Consider the following 22455-nt stretch of genomic DNA (forward strand, 5'->3'; position numbering starts at 1 on the left):
TCGGCGTCCCCGGCGCCCTGCCTGTCCTCCGCTGCTCCCTCCTTACATAAGCGGCCACGTGGCCGGGCAGGGCCCCCCCGCCGCGCCATCACCCAGATCCCATCTGACAGCCCCTTTCTGCTTGGCTGCGCCGGGGCCGGGCGATGGGGCAGGACCCCCGGTGACCCCCCCGCCCGGCCCGGCACGGCACCCGCCCGGCACTGCGTGCCGGGCGGGTGCCGTGCCGGGCCGGGCGGGGGCCAGGGCGCGAGGGCAGGGGCCGCGTGCCGGCCGGGCGGCTGCCGGGGGGGTCGCGGAGCAGGGGGGCCGCCGCACATCTGGCAGCGATTTGCCGCATTCCTCTCGGCTGAGCACACGCCGCGGCCGGGCCTCGCCGGGGAGGGGGCGTGCGGCCCCCCCGGCATCCCCCCGGCAGCGGGGTCCCGGCCCTTCTCTGGCCTCCGGGGGGGGCAACTTGCGGCTCCCCCCGCGCAGAGGTGAGCTGGGGCTTCGTTAGGGCAGCGGGCCGCTAACGGGCAGCTCTGCTCGGCGCCCCGGCCGGCAGCACGGGGGTCCCAGCGCCCCGGCCCCCCGCGAGCCCCTCGGTGCCCCCCCTCCCGCTTCGCTGGGGCGGGGGTCGGGTGCGGCGGTTCTCCTTTTTCTTCCCTTTTCACAGCAAAGTTGCTTTAACCGGCGGCGCGGCCCTCGCTGGGTCCCGGTGGGCACCGGCCCCACGGCGGGATGGGGGGGCCGTGGGGGCCGTGGGGGCAGCAGGCAGTGTGCACGCGTGTGCGCACATGTGTGTGCATGTGTGTTTGTGCATGCGTGTGCATGCGTGTGCACGCGGGGGGCAACCCGGGCTCCAGCTGGGCCCCGCAGAGGCCGGGGGCGGCCGGCTGCAGCCCCCCCCGGGGTGGCCCGGCCCGGCTGGGGGCAGGCAGGGGGTGCCGGGGTGCAGGACTGTGCGTGCCAGGGACCCCCCCAGCCCCCCCCGGGGCAGCTCAGGGCCCCCCCAGCACCGTTGCACTGCATCCCTGGTGACCCCCCACCCTGCTCCTCCGGGCCCAGGCATCCGGGGTGACCCCGGCTCTGCGGCCCCCCCCGCTGTGTGCCGCCCCGTGGCCCGGGGTCACCCCTGCCGCCCCCCCCGCGGGCCCTGCGCTGCCCGGGGGACCCCCATCCCCATGGTGGGACCCCCCAGCCCTCCGCAGCCTTGGGTGACCCCCACCCGGGGGGGGGGAGGGCAGCTCGGGGCCCCCCACGGCCAGGCCACCGCCTCCCCGGGGCAGCACCGAGCCCGGGGGGGAACTGAGGCCGCCGGGGCTGCGCCCCGCCCCGACCCCGCTCGCGGCCGCGGCCCCTTTAAGCGCCCCCCCCCCCCCCGCCGCGGCGCGCGCACCCACGTTCTCCCCTTCCGCCTGCTCGCTACTTCAGAGTTCCAGTGCAGCCAGCGCCCCGCCCCCGGAGGCGCCCCATTGGCCGGCGGGGCGGGGCGGGGGCGTGGCCGGGCGCGGCGGGGCGGGGCGGGGCGAGCGGGCGGGGAGGGGCGGGGCGGGGCGGCGCGCGCCCTCCCCCGCCGCCGCTGCCGCCGCCGCGCCGCCGCCGCCGCCGCCGCCGCCGTGCCCAGCCCAGCCCCGCCCGGCCCGGCCCAGCCCCGGGTAAAGTTTCCCCGCGAGCACATGACTCGCAATGGCCGCGGCCGCCGCGCGCTGAGCCCCCGCCGCCCCCCGGCCCCGGCTGGGCCGCCCCGCGCCGCCATGCAGCCGCCGCCCGCAGCCGCCCGGCCCTAGGGACCCGGCGGCGCCCCTCCGTGACCAGGTACCGAGCGGCCCCCTTCCCCCCCCTCCCCCCCGCCCTTCCGCCCCGGAGGCGCTGCCCCGCCCGCCGTGCCGCGGCTCCGCACCGCGCTGGGGCAGAGCCTCCCGGGTGCGTGTGTGTCCCCCCCCCCCCCCCGGGGATCCCGTTTTTGCGGGGGGGGTTGGGGGGGGGCTGCACCGGGACCGGGCGCGTCTCGCCGCGGGGGGGGCCGCGGGGTCTCCGGGGCTGCCCGGGCCGCGCGCGCTGCGCCGGGGCGGTGGGTGTCCCCGTGTCCCCCCCCCGGGTTGGGGTCAGCTCCCGCAGAGCGGGGGCGCCGCGTCCCCCCCCCGGCCGCACTGGGGCTTTGGGTCCCCGGGCCGAGGGCGCTGCCCCCCCCCCCCCGGGTCAGTGTGGTGGGTGCCCCCCCCGCAGGAGCGTGGTTGGGGGCCGTTCCTCCCTAGACCCCCCCCCCCCAAGGGGCAGGGGTGCTGGGGGCCCCCCCCATGGAGCCGGGGTGCTGGGCCCCCCCCGGGCCGGGGCAGCGGGCACCTGCCCCCCCTGCCCCCCCCGGGCTGGGTGCCGCGGCCCCATTTCCCCTCCCGGCGGGGGGGGGGGGCGGTGCAGCGTCGCTGCTTCCCCTTTCTGGGGGGGGCCGGGGCGCCCTGGGCACGGGGGCCGCCGGGGGGGGGGGCTGGGGGGGCTGCGCCGGCGGGAGCGGGGCCGGGGCCCCGGGGGTTACGCAGGGCGCGGGGGGGCCGCGGCGGCCTCGCAGCCGTGTCTGCGCCGCTTCCTGGCGCGGCGCGGGGCGAGCCCGGCCCCGGCGGCGATCCCGGGCGGGGGGGGGCGGCCCCGGGGCGGGGGGGGGGCTCCGCCGGGCCCCGCCGCGCTCATCGCCGGGGGGGCCCCCCAACCCCCCCCGGGCTGGGTCCGGCGCTGGCTCGTCCCCCCCCCCCCCCCCCAGGGGGGACACAGGAGCCCGGGGGAGCCGCTGGCAGCGCCCCCCCCCCTTGTGTTTTGGCGGGGGGGGGCTGCGCCGGGGGAATCCCTGCCCTCCCCAAATCTTTGACCTTTGACCTCCTCCGGCCGCTCGGGGTCATCCCGTCCCGGGGCCGGGGGTCCGGTGCCCGGCGCGGGGGTGGCGGTGGCGGTGCGGGGGGGCCCCGGCCGCGCCGGGATTAGCGGGGGCCGGCTCGGCGGCTTAGCGGCCCCGCGCTGCCGGCCAGATGTCCCCGCGCTGCCCGCCCGCCCTTGCGGGGTGACCTTGCCGGCGGCCCCGGGGACCGGGCGGGGGGGCGACCCATGGGCACCGGGGCCCCCGCTCCGCTCGGCCCCCAAACGAGGCGGCGGGGCCGGGGGGCGGCGGGAGCGACCGGGGGGCGCGGGGCTGCTGTAGGCACCGGCTGCCCGGCCTCGCCAGGCCCCGGGGCCGCGGTGCCCCCCCCGTGCCGCCCCCCGTGTCGCGGCGGTGCCGGCCCGCTGCCGCCTGCCCTCCGGCGCGGGTGTCCGCCGGCCCCGCGGCTCCTGCTCTATTTATAACCGGGAGGCTCCGCGGCTGCGGCGAGCCACGCTCCGGCCGTGCGGCCCCCGCGGCCGCCCCCGCTCCCCCCCCCCCCCAGCCGCCGGACCCCCGCGGCCCTCGGGAGGCCGTGCGTCCCCCCCGCCCCGGGGCTGGTGGCCGGTGCCCCCCGGGGCCCTGCGGGCGGCTGGGGGTCAAGGGCTGGGGCTGCCGGGGGGGCGGCGGGGGGGCCGCGAGCGTATCCGTGCTGACATGTGCTGATTACGGAAAATGGGTTAATCTCCCCTGCGGCTGGAGGTGGCTTAGCGCGGCGGGGGGGGGCTCGTGGCCAGCCTCGGGGACGGGGTGTGTGTGGGGGGGCGCGTGTGCCCGGCTCGGCCGGGCCTGGCCCTGACCTCCGAGCCGTGTGTCCCGCAGAGCTCAGGCCCGGCCGGGGGGGGGGCCGTGGCATCGGCACCCCCCCGCAGCCCCCGGGTCCCCCGGGACGGGCAGCGCGTGCTGGCGTTGCGCGGGTGCCCTGGCACCGGGGGGGCCGCCGGCCTGCAGCGTGGGGTCGTGCTGGCCCTTCCCGGGGCAGAGCCGGCCGGGCCCGGGGGGGCGGCCCGGGGGGGCAGCCCGGTGCCGCGGCCCCCGGGGCGTCGTGCCGCCCGCCTGCCCGGTGCACCCCGGCCAGCGCCGTGTCCCGAGCGGCCCCGCGCCGCGGCCGCCGCGCAGCCGGCTGCACTTGTCCTGGCTGTCGCCGAGCCAGAAAGGGCCGTCTGGGGCCGCGCCGTCCCCGGGGCAGCCCGTCCCCGGGGCAGCCCATCCCCGGGGCAGCCGGCCCGCCCGCCCCGGGCGCGGAGCTAAAAACAGCCCGGGGCTGCTGCGAGCGGCCGGGCCGCCGCGCTGCCATCCGGCCGCTTCCCGGGCGCCGACGGGCACCCCTGCCTGGGAAGGGCCCGCTCGGACTACAACTCCCAGCATGCTGCGGGCCGGCCGTGCCGGCATGGGGGTGCGGGGCGGGGCTGGTGCATGCTGGGACCTGTAGTTTCCTTGGGCTGCGCCCCTGGCTTGGCTTGGGGCTGCAGGGCTGGGCGGGGGGCGTGGGTGCTGCGTGGGTGCCCCCCCGTCGTGCCGAGGATGCTGGGGGCCCTGTGCCCACGGTGCAGGTAGCAGTGTGGGGTCCCCAGGCCGCAGTGCGATGCAAGGGGTTGGCGGTAGGGTTGATCCCAGGAGTTGCTGGAGCATCTTGGGGCGCAGCCCTGCGCCAGCTGCCTCTTTCCAGCGCTCCGGAGAGAGCCCAGCACCCGGGCCGGAGCCGTGCTGGTCCCGCCAGGCTGGAGCAGTGCCGGCGTCCGACGCGGCTCAGCCGGGGCCGTGCCTGTCCCGGGGGCCGTGGCGGGGGCCGGGGCACCTGTTGCCGGCGAAGAATGGCGCGTCTGGCGGCGGGTGTAGGAGGTGTAACCGGAGCGGCGCGTTCCTGGCGGTAACCGGAGCCGGGCAGGCTGAGCCGCGACAGGTGGAATTTCATTTTGCGGCTCCGGCCCCGGCAGCGGCAGCGGCACACGGGGGGTGCCGGGGGGCCCTGTGCGGCGGGGGCCGGCGGTGGCTCCCCCGGGCGCCCGGTGGGGATGGGGAAGCAGGGCGGCACGCGACCTGGCACGGGGCGGGCGAGGGACCGCCGCGCTTGGGGACGGTGTGGGGCGGGACGTCGTCCCCCCCGGCAGCACGGGGCTCGCAGCCGGCATCGGGGCCCTCCCGGCTCCGTGCCTGCCCGGCGCTGGGTTTGCATGGCCAAGGGTGCTGCCGGGGCTGGGGGGGCCCCGCTTGCCCATGGGGTGCCGGGGCTTTGGGGTGCCGGAGCTGGAGCTGCCCCGGGGCCCCTCGCCGGCCGGGTGGCTCTGCCGCGGCTCCGGCATGCGCCGCCCGTGCCGGAGCGTGTGCAGCCGGCTCCGGCCCAGCAACATCCGCTCGGCTGGGGCATGATTCACGCCCGCCCGGGGACGTGAGAAACGTGACGGTGACTCAGAGGCCGGGATGCTCCGGGGGCGCGGGGAGGGGGTCCCGCCGCCGGCCGGCTCTGGGGCCGCGGGGCCGGGGAGGCAGCGCGGCGGCGGCCGGGGGTGCCCGGGGCCGTCGGCCTCGCGTGTGAGGCCGCCCCGGCCTCTCTGCTGACAGCAGCGAGGAAACCGCAGGCTGCGACCGCACGGCGGATCCGCGGGCGCTTCCTGCCCTGCCCGGGGGGTTGGGGGGGGCCCGGAGCTGCCCCCGGTGCCACGGCTCGGCGCATCCCTGCCGCCGTCCCGGCGAGGCCGGGGCCGAACCGAAACCCGTCGGCCCGGGAATCGAGAGCGGCGAGGGGAAGCTGCGGCCGGCAGCGCTGCGGTCGCAGGCATGACAGGAAGGGCTCGGTCGCTGCGTTTGCCCGCCGCCTCGATAGGCGCCAAGAGCGCGGCCCGGATTTGCCGTTGCCCCGGCCCCGGCGGCCCCCGCGGTGCCAGCCGGGCAGGGCGGTGCCCGGCCCCGCGTGTCGCATCCGGGGCGCTGGCGCTGGTGCTGGCACTGCCGGGCTCGGCGGCAGGAGCCGGCCCGCGGCGCGGCGGGGGCTCGCTGGGCACCTCCTGGCTCCCGCGGGGCCCCCGTGGCGCGGGGATGGGGATGGGGATGGGGATGGGGATGGGGATGGGGATGGGGATGCTGCGCGTCCCCCCCCCGCCCCGGGGCTGGCGGGCGGTGCCGGGGACGAGGACCGCGGTGCATCGCCCCAGGACGCGGGGGGGCTGGATGCGTCCCTGTCCCATGCGCGCGTGGGCAGCGGGGGGGCTTCGTGCCCGGGCTGGGGGCTTCCAGGCTCCGGGGCCGCGGGCTGGGGGGGCGGGCGGTGGGCCCTGGGAACGGGAACCGTCTGTCCGCGCGTCCGTCCGTCCGCCCGCTCCCTGGGGCCACCCCCGGCCTGCTCGGGAGGTTCCTCGTGGCTGGGATTTGGCCCGAGCCCCGTGGCCTTGTTTTCTGCGGGGCTGGAATGAGGCTCCGGATTCCAGGAAGTACCGATTCCCGGCCAGCTCCTGCCGGGGAACTGGAGGAAAAGGCGCCGGGCTGGGGCGGGCTGGGGGGCTCCTCACCGCGCGGGGCTGCCCGGCCCCATCCCCGCCTTCCCGCTGCAGCCCGGGAGCAAGGTCCCTCCGGGACCCCTGGGCTGAGCTCCGGGAGCGGAGCAAGTTGGTCCGGGGGGATTAACCGGGCTCTTTCCTGGCCCCTCACGTTTGGGAGCAGCAGCGAGGCCCCTCGCTGGCACGGCGTGCCGGGGAGAGGGGACGGCGTGGGGCCTCCTGGCCGGGCCCCCATCCACCCGGGCACCGGGGGGGCCGGGGCACCCCGCGGAGGGGGTGCGGCCGCTTTTGGGGCGCAGCGTGGCCGGGCTGGGGCCGCGCTGGGGCCGCGCTGGGGGGCCGGCCCTGGCGGGAAGCTAAGCAGGGTCTGCCTGGGCCGCGGCACGGATGGGGACCCTCCCTGGGGCCACGGAGGTGGGGGCCGCAGGAGCCGGGCTGTGTCAGCTTTCGGGAGCCCCCTTGGCTCCCCGTGGCCGGGATCGTCCCCAGCCGTCCGTCCCCTCTGGGTTAGGGGGCTCGCGGCGGCCGGGCCGCGCTGGCGTTGTTCTCTCCCAGGCCCGCGGTGCGCTGGGGGGGAGCAGGGTTGAGTAATTGGGCCCCGCCGGAGCCTGGCGCCGTGCCTGGCAAGCACTTGGCACCGGCAAACATAAACAGTCCTTCCCGCGCCTCCCTCCCCTCCGCTCCCCCGGCCGGCGTGGCTCGGGGGCCGCGGCCCGGCTCCGGGGGGGGACGAGCGGACCCCGCGCTGGGGCTGCCGGGGCTCGGGGCAGCGGAGCTGGAGTCAGGGTCCCCGGGGCTGCTGTGCCGGGCTGGGGGGCCGGGGGGGCCGTGCGAAGGCCGTCTCCTCCCGGCAGTGCCGCTGGGCTGCTCCGGGGGGGGGACGGCGGTGCTGGCACGGCGCCCCGGGATGGGATATCCCGCCCCGGGTTGCAGCTGGGACCCCGGGATGCAGCCGGGACCCCGGGATGGAAGCGGGACCCCGGGATGCAGCCGGAGCACGGATGCCCCGTGGGCGCCCCGGCGGGTGCCGGGTGCCGCCGGCCGGGGAGCAGCGGGGTGCGCGGTGCCGGCGGGCGTGCGGAGCCGGGGGGGCCGGCGGCACCCCGTCGCGGGGGCCCCGGCCCCGGGGGGCAGGCGCGGAGCGGGCAGGGCCGTGCCCGTCCCGGCCCCTCCCCAGCGCCCCGCCGGGCGGCCCAGCCTTGTTCCTCTGGATCCTTTTCCGCCTCCGCGGGGCCGGGAGCCAGCGCTCTCGGCAAATAAACATCCCCCGCCGGGCCCCGCGCCAGCGCTTAAATAAACAGCCGGCCCCGGATTGTGAAAGCCCCGTGCCCCCCTTCCCACCGCCGGCCCCCGCCGCGGCCCACGGCCCGGGGTCCGGCCCGGCGCGGGAGCTCCCAGCGCTGCCGCCGGCGTGGGGCGAGCCGCCGGCGCGAGGCTCTGCCCCATGGTGGGCGGCTCGAGGGCGGTGGGGAGAGGGGCTGGGCGAGCCCCCTCCAGCCCCGGCTGAGCCCCCTCCAGCCCCGGCTGAGCCCCCTCGCGCTCGGTGCGTGCGTGAGGCCGGCGGATGCAGCCGGGCAGTGCGGGAGCCTGGCGGGACCGTGCCGCCCCCGCGGCGTTGCAGCAGCACCGCTGTCCTCGGGGGACCCCGCAGCGCCGCAGGTCCATTGCAGCCCGCGGGGGGGTCCCTTGCAGACCCCCTGCCCCGGGGGGGCTCCCCGTGCCCCCCCCATCCCACTGAGCCGGGCCTTAGGGACCTGCTGGCCCCGGGCATCATCGTTAACCCCAGGCATTGTCGTTAGGCTCGCGGCAGCGCCGGGGCTCTGGGGAAACTGAGGCAGGGCCGGCTTGGGGGGCTCTGGGGAAACTGAGGCAGGGCCGTGGCGGGGGGGAGCCGGGCGCCCCATCCCCACCGCTAACGCCCCTCTCTGCTCCCTCCGCAGCCGTCGCCGGAGCTGCTGCCGGACCCAGACCCGGACCCGGTCCCGGACGCGCGGCGGACGCCGGCGGGCAGCGGCGAGGCCGGGGGGAGCGCGCCGGGCGGCCCCATGCCCTGGGGGGCCGTGGTGCCCCGCGCGTGACCGGCCGCCCCGCAGCCCCGCCATGGCCAGCAACAGCAGCTCCTGCCCCACGGCGGCGGGGGGGCCCCTCGGCGGCTACCCCGTGCCCCACTACGCCTTCTTCTTCCCCCCCGTGCTGGGGGGGCTCTCGCCGCCCAGCGCCCTGGCCGGCCTCCCGCACCAGCTGCCCGTCAGCGGATACAGCACGCCCTCGCCGGCCAGTGAGTACCGGGGGGCACCGGGGAGGGGGGGGGTCGGGGGGGGGGGGGCGTCCCCATGCCGCGCCGCCCGCTCGCGGGAGCCGTATAAATAGCTGCAATAACAGGAAGCAAAAGGGCCGAAAGGATAAACAAAGCTCTCCGGGCACGAAGGGCCCCGGGGACGCCGGGCACCGGCGCCGAGCCCCCCCGCCCCGGTGCATCCCCCCCCTTCCCGGGGGTGCCGCGGCCGCCGGCTCTTTGTTCCCCCCCCCCGGCGCGGCGGCGGCAGCGTTGGCGGCCCGCGGGGAAGCGATGAACGCCATCATCGCGTCGGCTCCTGATGCGATTTGCCCCGACAGGCTCGTCCATCACGGGGCCGCGGGAGCGGCTGGGAGCTGCCGCCGGCCCCAGCTCACCCCGGGCCTCGGTTTCCCCGGCTGCGCCCCGGGGTGGCTCGGTGCCCGCCGGGGGGGTGGCAGCCCCCCCCCCCCCCCCGCCTGGGGGGCCGGCGCAGGCCTGGGCAGGGCTGGCCCGGGGCACCGTCCCCGCCGGAGCCGCCCCGGCGGCGCTGGGACCTAGTGGGACCAGTTCAGCGACTGGGAGGCAGTGGGTGGGGCCCCTCCTCCACGCTCGCTGGGGGCCGGTCCCCATGCGCGGTGTGGGAACGGCCTGGGGGTGCCCCCCCCTTCCCCCCCCCCCCAGCAGCGGGGACGGCAGTGGGGGGCACCGGCAGGGCCGGGGGGTGCCCTGGGGCCCGGACGCCTGGGCTCCCTGCTGGGCAGGGTGAGTTGTGCCTCAGTTTCCCTTTGGCCTCGTTACAGGGATTGGGGGGGGGCACCTTTGGGATGCCCCGGGATCTTGGGGAATGCCCCGGGGTCCCGTCGGATGCCGTGTCTGGGGGTCTGCGAGGTCCAGGGGTGCCGTGTCTGGGGGTGCGCCAGGCTCCCGGCAGATTCCAGGGATCCCAGGAGCTGCCGTGCCGGGGATGCCTGGGGGTCCCAGGGATGCAGTGCCAGGGATGCTCGGGGGTCCCAGGGATGCCGTGCCGGGGATGCCCGGGGGTCCCAGGGATGCCGTGCCAGGGATGCTCAGGGGTCCCGGGGATGCCGTGCCGGGGATGCTCGGGGGTCCCGGGGATGCCGTGCCAGGGATGCTCGGGGGTCCCAGGGATGCCGTGCCGGGGATGCTTGGGGATCCCGGGGATGCAGTGCCTGGGGATCTGCAGGATCCGGGGGGGCCACACGGGCGTCCCCCCGCAAAGCCCTTTGCGGGGCTCCGGCAGCGGCGCCCAGCATCGCGCGTGCCCCGTGCTGCGCCCGCGTCCCCGCGGGAGGGAAGTGCTGCGGGGTCGGCGCCAGAGCCGGGAGGGACCCAGGCGTCTGGGGCAGGGCCGCCGGCCTCGGGGCCGTGGTGGGAGAGTGCGGAGGAGCCCTGGGTGGCCCCCGCCTCGCGCGCGTCCCCTCCCCAGCCCGCCCTGGCCAGCTGTGCTGCAGCTGCGCGGCCCCGGGGCCGAGCCTCCCGCCGCGCCGGTGCCCTGCCGCGGGGCCGGTGCCGGTGCCGGTCTGGCCGGGAGCACCCGGTGCCTCCGCGGGTGTTGAAAGGCGCTCGGGCTGGGGGGGCTGGGCCCCCCGTGCCGTGCCGGCGGCGAAGGGGAAGTAAGCGGCAGTGCCGGCCCGCCCTGGGCACCGCGGCCGGGGAGCCCCCGCGGCGGAGCGCTGCGGTTTCCTGGCGCAGGGTGGGGACGGGCGCCGGCCGGGGCCCCGGCGTTGGGCAAGGCCGAGTCACGGCGTCCCCGGGCGCGGGGGGGACCCGGCGTCCTGGGCCCCAGCCCGGCCCCGGGGCGGGCAGGGAGACGGGCCTGGGGCACGGGGGGGCGGCGAGTGTGCCCCCCACGCACTTTCTGGCAGTCACAAGTGTGTGTGCGCGCATGCCACATGCGATGCAGGGCCGGCTGCATGCATGCACGTCTGCACGCACGCCGCAGCCTGTGCAGGGGGGGTGCGTGTGTGTACGCTGCAGGCTGTGCAGCGCTGGCCGTGCGTGCATGCGTGTGCGTGCATGCGTGTGCGTGCATGCACTGCGTTTGGTGCAGCGCTGGCTGCATGCGTGTTTGTGTGCTCAGTGCTGGCTGCATGTGTGTGCATGCACGTGCATGTGCTCAGTGCATCCAGTGCCGTACTGGCTGCGTGTCCCTACATGTGTGTGCTTGCGTGTGTTTGGTGCATTTGGCGCAGCGCCGGCTGCGTGTGCATGCACGCGTGCGCGTGTGCTTGGCGCATTCGGTGCAGCGCGCACGTGTGCGTGCGTGTGCTCGGTGCCTCCAGTGCCGCGCCGGCTGCGTGCGGGTCCTGCCTGCGCGGCTGCCTGCGTGTGTGCGGCTGCGTGTGCGTGCGCACGTCCTGCACCGCGGCAGCGGGGCCCTGGGGTCCGCGCCGGGCTCCGTGCGTGTCTCCCCGTGCCACCGTCCCCCCCGCCGCCGCCCGCGGGGCCCGGCCCGTCACTCGACCCGCCGGCTCCAGTTTCTGCCGCTCCCCCGCGGCGCCCCCTAATTAATTAATTTTTAAAAATTAATGAGCGCGAGCGTGCTGCCGGCAGGCGGGGGCGGCGTGCAGCGCTGGGGCGGGCGCCGGGGAAGCCGCTGGGGCGCAGGGTCCCCATCGCGGGGCAGAGCCGGACGCGCCGTGCGGCAGGGCCACTCGAGGGGCTGAACGGGCCCCGCGGCGCAGGGTGCCGGCCCCCCTCCCCTCGGCTGCTGCCTCCCGGCTTCTTCCTAATTTTTTCTATCTGTTTCTTCCTGTTGCTGCCGGAGCGGGAGGGAAGCGCGGCCCGGAGCCCTGCGCCGCTGCTGCCAGCCTGCGGCCGAGCCGCGCTGCGCCGTGCCGTGCTGCACCGTGCCGTGCCATGCCATGCCGCGCCGTGCTGCTCCGCGCTTCACTGTGCCATGCCGTGCTGTGCTGCACTGTGCCATGCCATGCCGTGCCGTGCTGCACCGCGCCGTGCTGCTCCGCGCTGCACCGTGCCGCTCCGCGCTGTGCCGCGCCGCCGGCCCGCGTCCCCCTCCGTCGCAGCCGCATTCTTTCCAGCGCTAGTAAATGAGTCAAAGCAGACATTTGTCATGTTCGCTGCAGGAAGTTGGAGGAGCGCTGGGCTTTTGTTCAGAAACCTGCTGGCTAAGCAAAGCCTTTGACTTTCTATTATTATTTAAACAGGCGCTGCTGATCTCTCCCTCTTGCACAGACACACACATGCCTCCGGGCTTTTTTCTTATTCTCTTTTGCTTTTTCTCTCCCCTTTCCCCTCTCTCTTTTCGGAGGGGAGGGCAGCGCTTAAAGAAAAGCCGCTCGGCCGAGCTGCTCACTTTGGGGCCGGGCAGGGAGGGCTGCGCGCGGCCCCGTGCGCGGCGGAGCTGGGGTGCCCGGCGCAGGGTGTGCGCGGCCCCCGCGGGTGCCCCCCCCCCCTCGCACGCAGGCCTCGGGCACGTGTGTGTGCATGTGCATGTGTGCATGCACGCGTGCATGTGTGCGTATGTGCATGTGTGCGTATGTGCATGCGTGCATGCACACAGTGCAGCCGGGGCTCGGGGCGCTCTGTGCTTCCCGCGTCCGTGGGGCGGGAGGCCGCGGGGCTCCGGCTCCCAGCAGTGATGCCCAAGTGCCCCGGGGGGAGGCTCGGGGGCCGCGGGCCCCCCTGGCAGCCCCAGCGCGGGGTTTTAGGCTGGGGGCTGCGGGAGGACCCTTGCAGCGGCTGCACCCGCACGGTGCCGGGGAGCGCGGCAGGGGCCGGCAGCGGGCGTCGAGCGGGGCCGGGCCGGGGGGCTGCAGCTGCGGGCGGGCGGCTCAGCAGCGCCAGGATCCCGGGTCCCTGCGCAGCCGGTGTCCGGAGCAGGGGGACGGGGACGGGGAGCCCGGCCGCGGGTCCGGCGTGCAGCGCCGCGGGGCGGCTGCAGCAAGCGAGCGGCAGGGGAAACCGCGCTGCAGCGAGGCTGCCGGCACCTCCGGGGACGCGGCGCATCTCTGGGCGCGACCGGCTCCGCTTCCCGTCGCGGCGGCAGCGTCCTGCGCGGGCCCGGGGCGCTGCCGGGGTCCCGGCCTGCCGGGTTGGCGGTGCTGCGCGGGGGCTGCTGCTCCGTACGGGCTCGTCCTGCCCTGCGGTGCTGTCGCCGCTCGTGCAGGCTGGGGGCCGGCCGTGGGGCCGGCGCAGCAGGAGCAGGGGGACGAGGTGCAGCCTCGTGCGTGTGCATGCATACGTGTGCGGCGGGAGCACGCGTGCGTGCGCGTGCCCGCGGTGGGAGCATGCACTCGTGCGCGTGCATGCAGCAGGGACAGGCGCACGCACGCATCCTCCCGCTGCAGCAGGGCTGCACGCACGCGTGTGCAGCGGGGATATGCACCCACGTGCAGTGGGGACGCGCTGCCGCAGAGGCGCCTGCGTGCCCTGGGTACGTGTGAACACGCGCATGCACGCGCATGCACAACTGCACCGGTGTCCATGGGGACACGGTCACACGTGCACGCGCTTGTGTGCAGCGGGAGCATGCACATGTGTACACACGTGCCCCCGTGCATGCACACGTGCACGCGCATCCCTGTGCATTCACATCCGTGTGCACGCGCATCCCTGTGCACACGCATCGGTGCGCGCACACGCGTGTGGCGGGCGCGGGGGGGGCTGCCGGGGGTCGCGCCGAGGTGAGCCCTTCCCGGCCGGGGTCGCCCGCAGTTCACCCGCAGCCATTAGGCAAATGAGCCGCCGCCCCAGCGGCCCCGGCCCGGCCCGCACCGACCCGACCCGACCCGACCCGACCCGACCCGCCGGCTCCCGGCCGCGGGATGCACCGCGCCGAGCAGCGCTGCTCCTGCGACCCCCGGCCCCCCCCCGACCCCCCTGCGCCCCCCGGCCCCCCCTGCACGCACGGGCCCCCCTGCGCCCCCCGGATCCCCCTGCGCGCCCCGCTTGTTGCTGCGCGCCGTCGGAGCCGCGCAGGAGGAGGAGGAGGAGGAGGAGGAGGAGGATGAAGACAAGAGGGGAGGGGAGGAAGGGGCGGCCGGCGGCGGCCGCGGCGCGGAGCGGGTTAAGGTTGCTGGGAGGCGACTCGTGTCAGGAGGGACCGGGGCTGCCGGAGCCGCCGCGCTGCGGAGCCGCCGGGGCTGCGCCTTCCTCGCCCTCCGCCTCCTCCTCCTCCTCCTCCGCCTCCTCCTCCGCCTCCTCCTCCCCTTCCTCCTCCTCCTCCTCCTCCTCCCGCCGCCGGGCTGCGCGCAGGGCGCAGCAGCGCGGAGCCGGCGCCCCCGGCGGGGCCCTGGCGGCGCGGCGCGGGGGGGGGCGCTGAGCGGGCGCGGCCCCCCCGGCGGCAGCATGCTGGAGGCGGGGGAGGTGGCCGGGCTGCCCCCCCGCGCCTTCCTCGCCATGGAGTTGTGCGGGCCGGGCCGCGGCTGCCTGCTGCCGACCCCCCCCGCGCCGCGCCCGCCGCCCCCGCGCTGGAGCAGCGCCGCCCGCTGTAGGTACCGCGCCCCCCCCCCGGTGCCCCCCCCCCCCCGGACGGGAGGCCGCCGCGGCCGGGAAGTTTCCTGCAAATCCTGCTGCACCCGGGGGCTGCGCCGCGCCGGGGGGGCCGGGGGCCGCGGGGGGGGCTGCGCCGCGGTGCTGAGCAATGTGCTGGGTGCTGGGCTGGGCGCTGCTTTGGGTGCTGTGTCCTGGGTGCTGTGCACTGGGTGCTGGGCTGTGCACTGGTCTGGGTGCTGTACACTGGTCTGGGTGCTGTGCACTGGTCTGGGTGTTGTGCACTGGTCTGGGTGCTGTGCACTGGGTGCAGAGTGCTGGGTGCTGCGTTGAGCACTGGTCTGGGTGCTGAGCAGTGGTCTGGGTGCTGAGCAGTGGTCTGGGTGCTGTGCGCTGGGTGCCGGGCTGTACACTGGTTTGGATGTTGTGCACTGGGTGCTGAGCCCTGGCCTGTGCACTGGGCACTGGGTGCCGGGCTGAGCACTGCTCTGGGTGCTGGGCACTGCCCTGGGTGCTGTGTGCTGGGTGCTGGGTGCTGGGCACTGCTCTGGGTGCTGTGCGCTGGGTGCTGGGCTGTGCACTGGTTTGGATGTTGTGCACTGGGTGCTGAGCCCTGGCCTGGGCACTGGGCACTAGGTGCGGGGCTGAGCACTGCTCTGGGTGCTGGGCACTGCTCTGGGTGCTGTGCACTGGGTGCTGGGTGCTGGGCACTGCTCTGGGTGCTGTGCGCTGGGTGCTGGGTGCGGGGCTGAGCACTGCTCTGGGTGCTGGGTGCAGGCCGGTGCTGAGCCCTGGGTGCGGGGCTGGGCGCAGGGTGCCGCTGCCGCTGGGCCGGGCCGGGCGCCGGGCTGCAAACGCCCCCGGGTCCGTTAGACCGAGCGGCCCGGCCCGGTGGTGCCGGTGCCGGTGCCGGTGCCGGCGCGGGGGGCGCGTTGCGGGGCCGAACCGCGGGCTGGGGGCCGTGCGCCCTCCCGGCTGGCGGCGGCGGCGGCGGCGCCTTTGTTTGCGGCCGGGGGCCCCGGCAGCTGCCGTGCGGGGACATCGGCGGGGGACATCGGCGGGGGACATCGGCGGGTCGTGGTGACCCCGAGGCGCGGCGCCCTGGCCGGCGGCCCCGGCAGCCTTGCGCAAGGCCGGGCCGTGCCCCGCGCCCCGCCGGGCGCTGCCTCAGTTTCCCCAGGGCCGGTGCCGGAGGAAGCCGCCGCTGGGGAAAGCGAGGCCGGAGGCGGCGGTGGGGTCCCGGGCGCCGGGGCGCGGGACCCTCCCCTGCAAGCAGAGCGGGGCCCGGCGGGCGGCCAGGACGCCTGGGCCCACTCCCGCCGTGGCCGCGCAGCGGTGCCGGGGGCCGGTGCCCGGGGGGGCGCGGGTCGGGGCGCCTCCGGCCCCGTTTCCGGCGGCTCCGGCAGGAAGGGGGGCTCCGCCGGCGGGAGCGGCGCCCGCCCGGGGCCGCGCGGCATCTGGTTTGCAGCTGGGCTCGGCTTCCTCCCGCTCGCGCTGGGGCGGGGGGAGCCGGACGCCTGGGCCCTCTCCGGGTGCGGGGAGGAGGGGAGGAAGGGCCTGGGGGAGGGGCTGGGTGCCCGGATGCCTGGGCCCCCTTTCCGTGGTGTCCTCGCGCCCCGCGGGGCAGGTTCGGCACCGATCCTGCCCCAGCTGCTCCCGTTGCCCCAGCGCTGGGGACGCCCAGGCCTGACGCCACCGTGAGGGGCACCCTCCGCTCGGGGCCGCCCCGGTGGCCTGGCCGCGGTGCCGGTCCCCTCTCCCTGCGGCCACCCGCTCTGCACGCGCGTCCCCGTGCCGGGACGGCCGCCCGGCGTGGGGGATTCCCGTGCGGTGGCGGCGGCGGCGGTGGCGCGGTGCCAGGCGGGGGGACGCCGGCGGGGCCCCCGCCTCCCCCCTCGCCGCAGCCCCGCCGGCTCTGCGTTTCGCCGGCGCGGCTCTCCGCGAGGAAGTTCTTAAATTATATAAAAGAGGTGATAAATTACAGGCGACGTTCGCTCAGTCACTTTAATGGATCCGCTCCCTCAAGTGGAAGCGGTGATTTATTCCGCGGGCCGCCCGGGCAGGCGGCGAGCAGCGGCGCGGCGCGGCGGGGGTGGCCCGGCGTGCGGGGGCCCAGGAGTGCCCCAGAGCCGGGGGCTGGCGAGGCGCCCGGCACCGCAGCCTGGGCATCACCGCGGGGCCGTGCGCCCTTGTCCGTGCGGGGGCCCCGGGGGTCCCGGGAGCCGGCGGCCCCCGCGCGCGGCCGCCCGCCGCCCCGGTGCGCTCCGATGGCCGCGGCGGCGCGGCACGAACAGACCCGCCTTTGTTGGCGCCGGGGCCGCCGCTTTTGTCCTCGGGGGCCGGGTCGGGGGGCCGGGGGCCCCGTCCCCCCCCTTGCGCCCGGGCACAAGCCCCCGCTTTGTGGGCGGCTCTTCCCGCGTCATCCCCTCCCGCGCCGGCGCCGGCGGCAGCGCCGTGACCTTCGCCCGCGGGACCCGCCGGGCCCGGCCCCTGGGCACGCGCCGGGACGGGGGCCCAGGCGTCCGGGCCGCCAGCCCCCACCTCGCTCTGGTGCGTGGGGCCCCCTCCTCTCCCGGCGCTGAGGAGTGGGCCCAGGCGTCCTGGCTCCCCCCGCACCCCCGAGCCTTTAACTCCCTCGGCCCTGCCGCTCCCCCGCGCCGGGCGAGGGCCCAGGCATCCGAGGGCCCAGGCGTCCGGGCCGCGGCCCCCTCCCTCCCTCCGCTTGGCTGCAGCCTTAATCCGTCACGCGGGGCGGCCGGAGCGGCTCCGGCTCCGTGCGGGGCGCCGGCCCCTCGCGCTGGGCCTCTTCCTGCGGCGAGCTGCGCCCGGCCTCAGCGCGGCGTGGGCGCTCCGGGGCCCCCCGGCCGGGCGCGGGGGCCACCACCGTCACCCCGTGCGGGGCCAGGCCTTGATATCCTGTTCGACTGGTTTCCTTGGCTCCGGCTTAAGAAAAACATTCGCAAACATCCTGCGGAGCCGGGGCGGGCGCTTAACCCCCACCGGGCCGCGGGGTTTTGGGGGGCAGTGGGGCGGGGGTGCCCCCCCCGTGGGGTGCTGCGGGCTCTGGCCGCGTGCCGGTGCTTCCCGCGCCTCCGAATCGGGCGCAGGGCGGGCAGGACCCGCGGTGCCGGCGGTGTGTGCGGGGCGGCACGTGCGAGCGAGTGTGCCGTGCCGGGCTGTGCTGGGCCGTGCTGTGCCGGCAGGCGCGGTGGCCGCCGCGCGGGGGGCTCCCGGGATGCACAGGCTGCTTTTCCTCCCTTTTTTCCCCTTTTTGTCTGACTCAATCCCACGTCTCCTCGCCGTGGCCTGGAAATGTCAGGTTGCATCTTTGCGGCGCGGGGCGGGGGGCCGGGGGGGCCGGGGGGGCCGGTGGCGCGGGGCTCCCGTGGCCTCAGCCCCCGCCGCACTGCCGCCCGCAGCCGTGGAGACGCAGAGCAGCAGCTCGGAGGAGATCGTGCCCAGCCCGCCCTCGCCGCCGCCGCTGCCGCGCATCTACAAGCCCTGCTTCGTGTGCCAGGACAAGTCCTCGGGCTACCACTACGGCGTCAGCGCCTGCGAGGGCTGCAAGGTGAGCGGCCCCCCCCCCCCGGGCCACCGCGGTCCCCATCGTGCTGCGGTCCCCGTCGCACCACGGTCCCCATCCCGCCATGGTCCCAGTGTCACTGTGGTTCCCAGCTTGCTGCAGTCCCTGGGCCACCGTGGTCCCCATCCCACCACTGTGGTCCCCATCCTGCCGCTGTCCCTGTGCCACCACAGTCCCCATCCCACCATGGTGCCAATGTCACCGTGGTTCCCATCTTGCTGCAGTCCCTGTGCCACCGTGGTCCCCATTGAACCATGGTCCCCATCCTGCTGTGGCCCCCATGCCACCACGGTCCCCATCCCACCACGGTCCCCATCCCACCACAGTCCCCATCCTGCCATGGTCCCTGTGCCACCAGTCCCCCGTGCCACCGTGGTCCCCATGCCACCACGGTCCCCATGCCACCACAGTCCCCATCCTGCCATGGTCCCTGTGCCACCAGTCCCCCGTGCCACCATGGTCCCCATGCCACCATGGTCCCATCCCACCGTGGTCCCCATCCCACTGCGGTCCATGTGCCACTGCGGTCCCCATCCCACCACAGTCCCCATCCCACCGCAGTCCCCATCCCACCGCAGTCCCCATCCCGCCGCGGTCCCTGTGCCACCGCGGTCCCATCCCACCATGGTCCCCATCCCACCGCGATCCCCGTGTCCCCACGGTCCCGCCAGGCACCTCGGGGGGGTCCCGGCTGCCGGCACTGACGGGGCCGCGCCGGGCCCCCCCAGGGCTTCTTCCGCCGCAGCATCCAGAAGAACATGGTCTACACGTGCCACCGGGACAAGAACTGCATCATCAACAAGGTGACGCGCAACCGCTGCCAGTACTGCCGCCTGCAGAAGTGCTTCGAAGTCGGCATGTCCAAGGAGTGTGAGTGCCGGCGCGGCGCGGGACGGGGGGGGGCGCCGGGGGGGGGGCGGGCGGCGGGAGCCCCCGCGTTTTGTGTCGCCGCGGCCGTTGCCGGGGCGACGCGTGATGGATGATGTCAGAGATAAATGACGCCGACGGAGGCCTCCCGGCGGCTGCGTGCCAGTTGTCATGGTGCCCGGCCGTAAAACCCCCCCTCCGGGGGCTGCATTAATAACGGGGGGGGGCACAGCTGTCTCGCCCGGCCCCCGCCGCGCTCGCCCCCCTCCCCCAGCACAGGGGGCCCAGGAGTCCGGCCCCATCTGTTTGCTCCCGCGGCGCCGCATCCCCCCACTCCGGGCTGGGGGTTGGGGATCGCGGGGGGGGGGGATCTGCCTGTGGGGGGGCCCGAATCGCCAGGGGTCCCAGCCCCCCGGGGGGGGTCACATGGGGCCGGTCCCACGCCGCATCGGCAGCCCCCGGAGCGCGAGCACGTCCCGGTGATGAGCGCCGTGTCGCAGCTGCCGTTCCCCCTCCCGAATTTCCCCGGCGGTGGTTTGGGGGGGGGGGTTGTTGGATTTTTTTTTTTTTTTGCTCCGCTTTATCGGATTTGCGGCGCCGTCGCCGGCAGCCGCTGCCCGCGTGATGGATGCGGCGTCGCCCCGATCGCTTCCCGACGGCTCCAGAGCTTCCTCGGAGAAGCCCCCGGTCGCGCCCGGTGCCGGCGCCTGGTCCGGTGCCGCGTGCCCCGGGCGCTCACCCCGCGTCCCCCCCCAGCCGTCCGCAACGACCGCAACAAGAAGAAGAAGGAGACGCCCAAGGCCGAGTGCTCGGAGAGCTACACCATCACGCCCGAGGTGGAGGAGCTGGTGGAGAAGGTGCGCAAAGCCCACCAGGAGACCTTCCCCGCGCTCTGCCAGCTCGGCAAGTACACTACGGTGAGCGGCCGGGGGGGCACGCGGGGGGGGCGGCCGGCGGGTGCTCCAGCTGCCCCTCACCCCGCCGCGCCCCCCCCCCCCCCAGAACAACAGCTCGGAGCAGCGGGTCTCCCTCGACATCGACCTCTGGGACAAGTTCAGCGAGTTGTCCACCAAGTGCATCATCAAGACGGTGGAGTTCGCCAAGCAGCTCCCCGGCTTCACCACGCTCACCATCGCCGACCAGATCACCCTCCTCAAAGCCGCCTGCCTCGACATCCTGGTGAGCGCGGGGCCGGCGGCGGGGCCGCGGCTGGGGGGGGGGCCGCGGCGCTGAGCCCTCGCTGCCCCCCCAGATCCTGCGGATCTGCACGCGCTACACGCCGGAGCAGGACACCATGACCTTCTCGGACGGGCTGACGCTGAACCGCACGCAGATGCACAACGCCGGCTTCGGGCCCCTCACCGACCTCGTCTTCGCCTTCGCCAACCAGCTGCTCCCGCTGGAGATGGACGACGCCGAGACGGGGCTGCTCAGTGCCATCTGCCTCATCTGCGGAGGTGGGTGCCGCCCCCCCCCCCCCAAAGGCTGCTTTGGGGAGACCCCACAATACCAGGCTCCCTCTGAGCTCGTCCCTTGTCCCTGGCCCGTCCCCCTCGGCCCCCGGCGGGGAGGGTGGGCGCGCGTGGGTGTGTCACCCCGTGACCGCTGCCCCCCCAGACCGCCAGGACCTGGAGCAGCCCGACAAGGTGGACAAGCTGCAGGAGCCCTTGCTGGAGGCGCTGAAAGTCTACGTGAGGAAGAGGAGGCCCAACAGGCCCCACATGTTCCCCAAGATGCTCATGAAGATCACAGATCTCCGCAGCATCAGCGCCAAGGGTGAGACCCGGGGGGGCGGGACGGCTGCGCGCCCGAGGAGGGGGGGCTTGGGGGGGCCAGGGAAACCATCTGCAGAGCGGGGCATCTTCAGGGACCAGGGAAACCATCCCCGGGGCACAAGGAAACCGTCCTCAGGGCAGGGCATCCTTGAGGCCAGGGACACCATCCCTCGAGCACAGCATCCTTGGGACCGGGGACACCATCCCTGGGGCAGGGCATCCTCAGGACTAGGGACACCATCCCTCGGGGACCAGGGACACCATCCCTGGGGCAGGGCATCCTCAGGACTAGGGACACCATCCCTCGGGGACCAGGGACACCATCCCTGGGGCAAGGCATCCTCAGGGACCAGGGACACCATCGGGCAGGGCATCCTTGGGGCCAGGGAAACCATCCCTTGAGCACAGCATCCTTGGGACCGGGGACACCATCCCCGGGGCAGAACATCCTCATGGCCAAGGAAACCATCCCCCGGGCAGGGCATCCTCCGGGACCAGGGACACCATCCCCGGGGCGTCCTCGGGGCCGCCAGCGATTCGGGGGTGCCGGCGCCGAGCGTTTCCCGGCCCTGCTGACGCCGCCCGTCCCCGCAGGCGCCGAGCGGGTGATCACGCTGAAGATGGAGATCCCGGGCTCGATGCCGCCGCTCATCCAGGAGATGCTGGAGAACTCGGAGGGCATGGACACGCTGGGGGGGCCGCCGGGCGGGTCCCGCGCGGGCGGCCTGGCGCCGCCCCCGGGCAGCTGCAGCCCCAGCCTCTCGCCCAGCTCCACGCGCAGCAGCCCGGCCACCCACTCGCCGTGACCCGCGCCGGCGCCACCAGGACCCCCCCGCGGCCCCCCCCGCCGGGGCGGACTCCTCCGCGGCCCCCGCCGGCTGCGTCGGCGCGGCGGGCACGGCCGGGCGCCGCCGGGGCACGGGGGGGGGGACCCGGCCCCCCGAAACGGGACGCCGAAGCAGAGCCGGGGCGGGGGGGGCAGCCCGCAGCCCCCCCTCCGCCGCCCCCGGGGGCGAGCGAGGTGCTTTGGTTGAGTCACATTTCAGCGGCGCGGGGCACCCGGCGCGGTGACACTCCTCCGCTGGGGACGGGGACGGGGGCGGTGGCAGGGGCGGGGGCGGCCCCGGCCCCACCAGCACCAGCACAAAAACAGGATCGCGACCACAGAGCCCCCCCGCCCCCCCCCCCCCCCGTCCTGTCCGTCCGGCCCCGCGGGGAGCGCCCAGCCAGACCCCCCCCCCACGCCGAGGAAGCAGAGTCATTTAAAAGAGAAAGAAATCAAAGTATATATATATAAATATCTATAAATATCTATAAATACGTTTTAAAACCTTTGTAAAAGTTTGGAGGGGTTTTTAGGCCTGTGCAGGTGGAGGGGGCACGGCGGGCGCTGCCGGGGGCGGGAGGGGAGGGGGGGCACACGATTTATTATTATTAAATTTTTTTTTTGTTGTTGTTGTTGAGATTTTAGCGGTTTTAGAGTCTCGGGGGGGCCGGGCGGGCTCCTGCCGCGGCCCCCCCGGGCGGTGCGGGGCAGGGCAGCGGGGCCGGCTGCGGGTGCAGGGGCCGGCCGGCACGGGGAGGACATGGGATGGGGCGGGGGGCGGGGTGGGGGGGGAATGGCTCCAGAATAAAGTTTATTTATTCTAGCGACTGGTTTGTTCTTGCTGTGGGGCCCTGGGGTGGGTGGGCTGCAGTGCACTGGGGGCTGGGGGGGGGCGGGCCGCGATGTCCATATTGCACCCCAGGAAACCCCCCCCCCCCCATACCCAGCTCTAGCTGCTCTCCAGCACCATTCCCCCACCACCGTCACCCCAAATTTGGGCCAGGACAGAGCCCTTTGCCCCCCCCCCCAGCGCCAGGAGAGCTGTGCCCCCGCCCCGGCTCGCAGCACCTGTGCTGCAGAGGCCTGATGCAGTCGTGACACCCCAGCCGGGCCGCAGCTTGGCACCGGGGCGCCTGGGCATCCCTGGCCGTGGGGGCCCAGCCGAGGGCCGGAGCGCGGTGCCGATCCCGAGGCCGGCAGTGGTGCAGGGCTGGGACCCGCTTGTTTTCCTTCTGTCCATGCGTTTTTTTTTCCCAGCAGCCCCTGGGAA

General features: G+C 76.0%; 1 protein-coding gene across 2 annotated transcripts; it reads left to right on the forward strand.

Moving 5' to 3' along the window:
• The first annotated feature begins 1597 nt into the window (after positions 1-1597).
• Positions 1598-21288, forward strand: RARA (retinoic acid receptor alpha). Of its 2 annotated transcripts, XM_064524730.1 has the most exons (9): positions 1598-1797; positions 8322-8659; positions 17554-17702; positions 18446-18587; positions 19341-19501; positions 19587-19763; positions 19837-20041; positions 20202-20360; positions 20954-21288. In XM_064524730.1, the coding sequence occupies exons 2-9, from the start codon at positions 8482-8484 to the stop codon at positions 21163-21165; spliced, it is 1383 nt and encodes a 460-aa protein (XP_064380800.1). In that variant the 5' UTR covers positions 1598-1797; positions 8322-8481; the 3' UTR covers positions 21166-21288. The 2 variants fall into 2 exon arrangements, with proteins under 2 accessions (XP_064380800.1, XP_064380801.1); XM_064524731.1 differs by lacking the exons at positions 1598-1797; positions 8322-8659 and adding an exon at positions 13884-14132.
• Positions 21289-22455: the final 1167 nt, after the last annotated feature.

Source organism: Dromaius novaehollandiae, chromosome 22 (genome assembly GCF_036370855.1).
Source record: "Dromaius novaehollandiae isolate bDroNov1 chromosome 22, bDroNov1.hap1, whole genome shotgun sequence".
In the NCBI taxonomy this organism is placed as follows: domain Eukaryota; kingdom Metazoa; phylum Chordata; class Aves; order Casuariiformes; family Dromaiidae; genus Dromaius; species Dromaius novaehollandiae.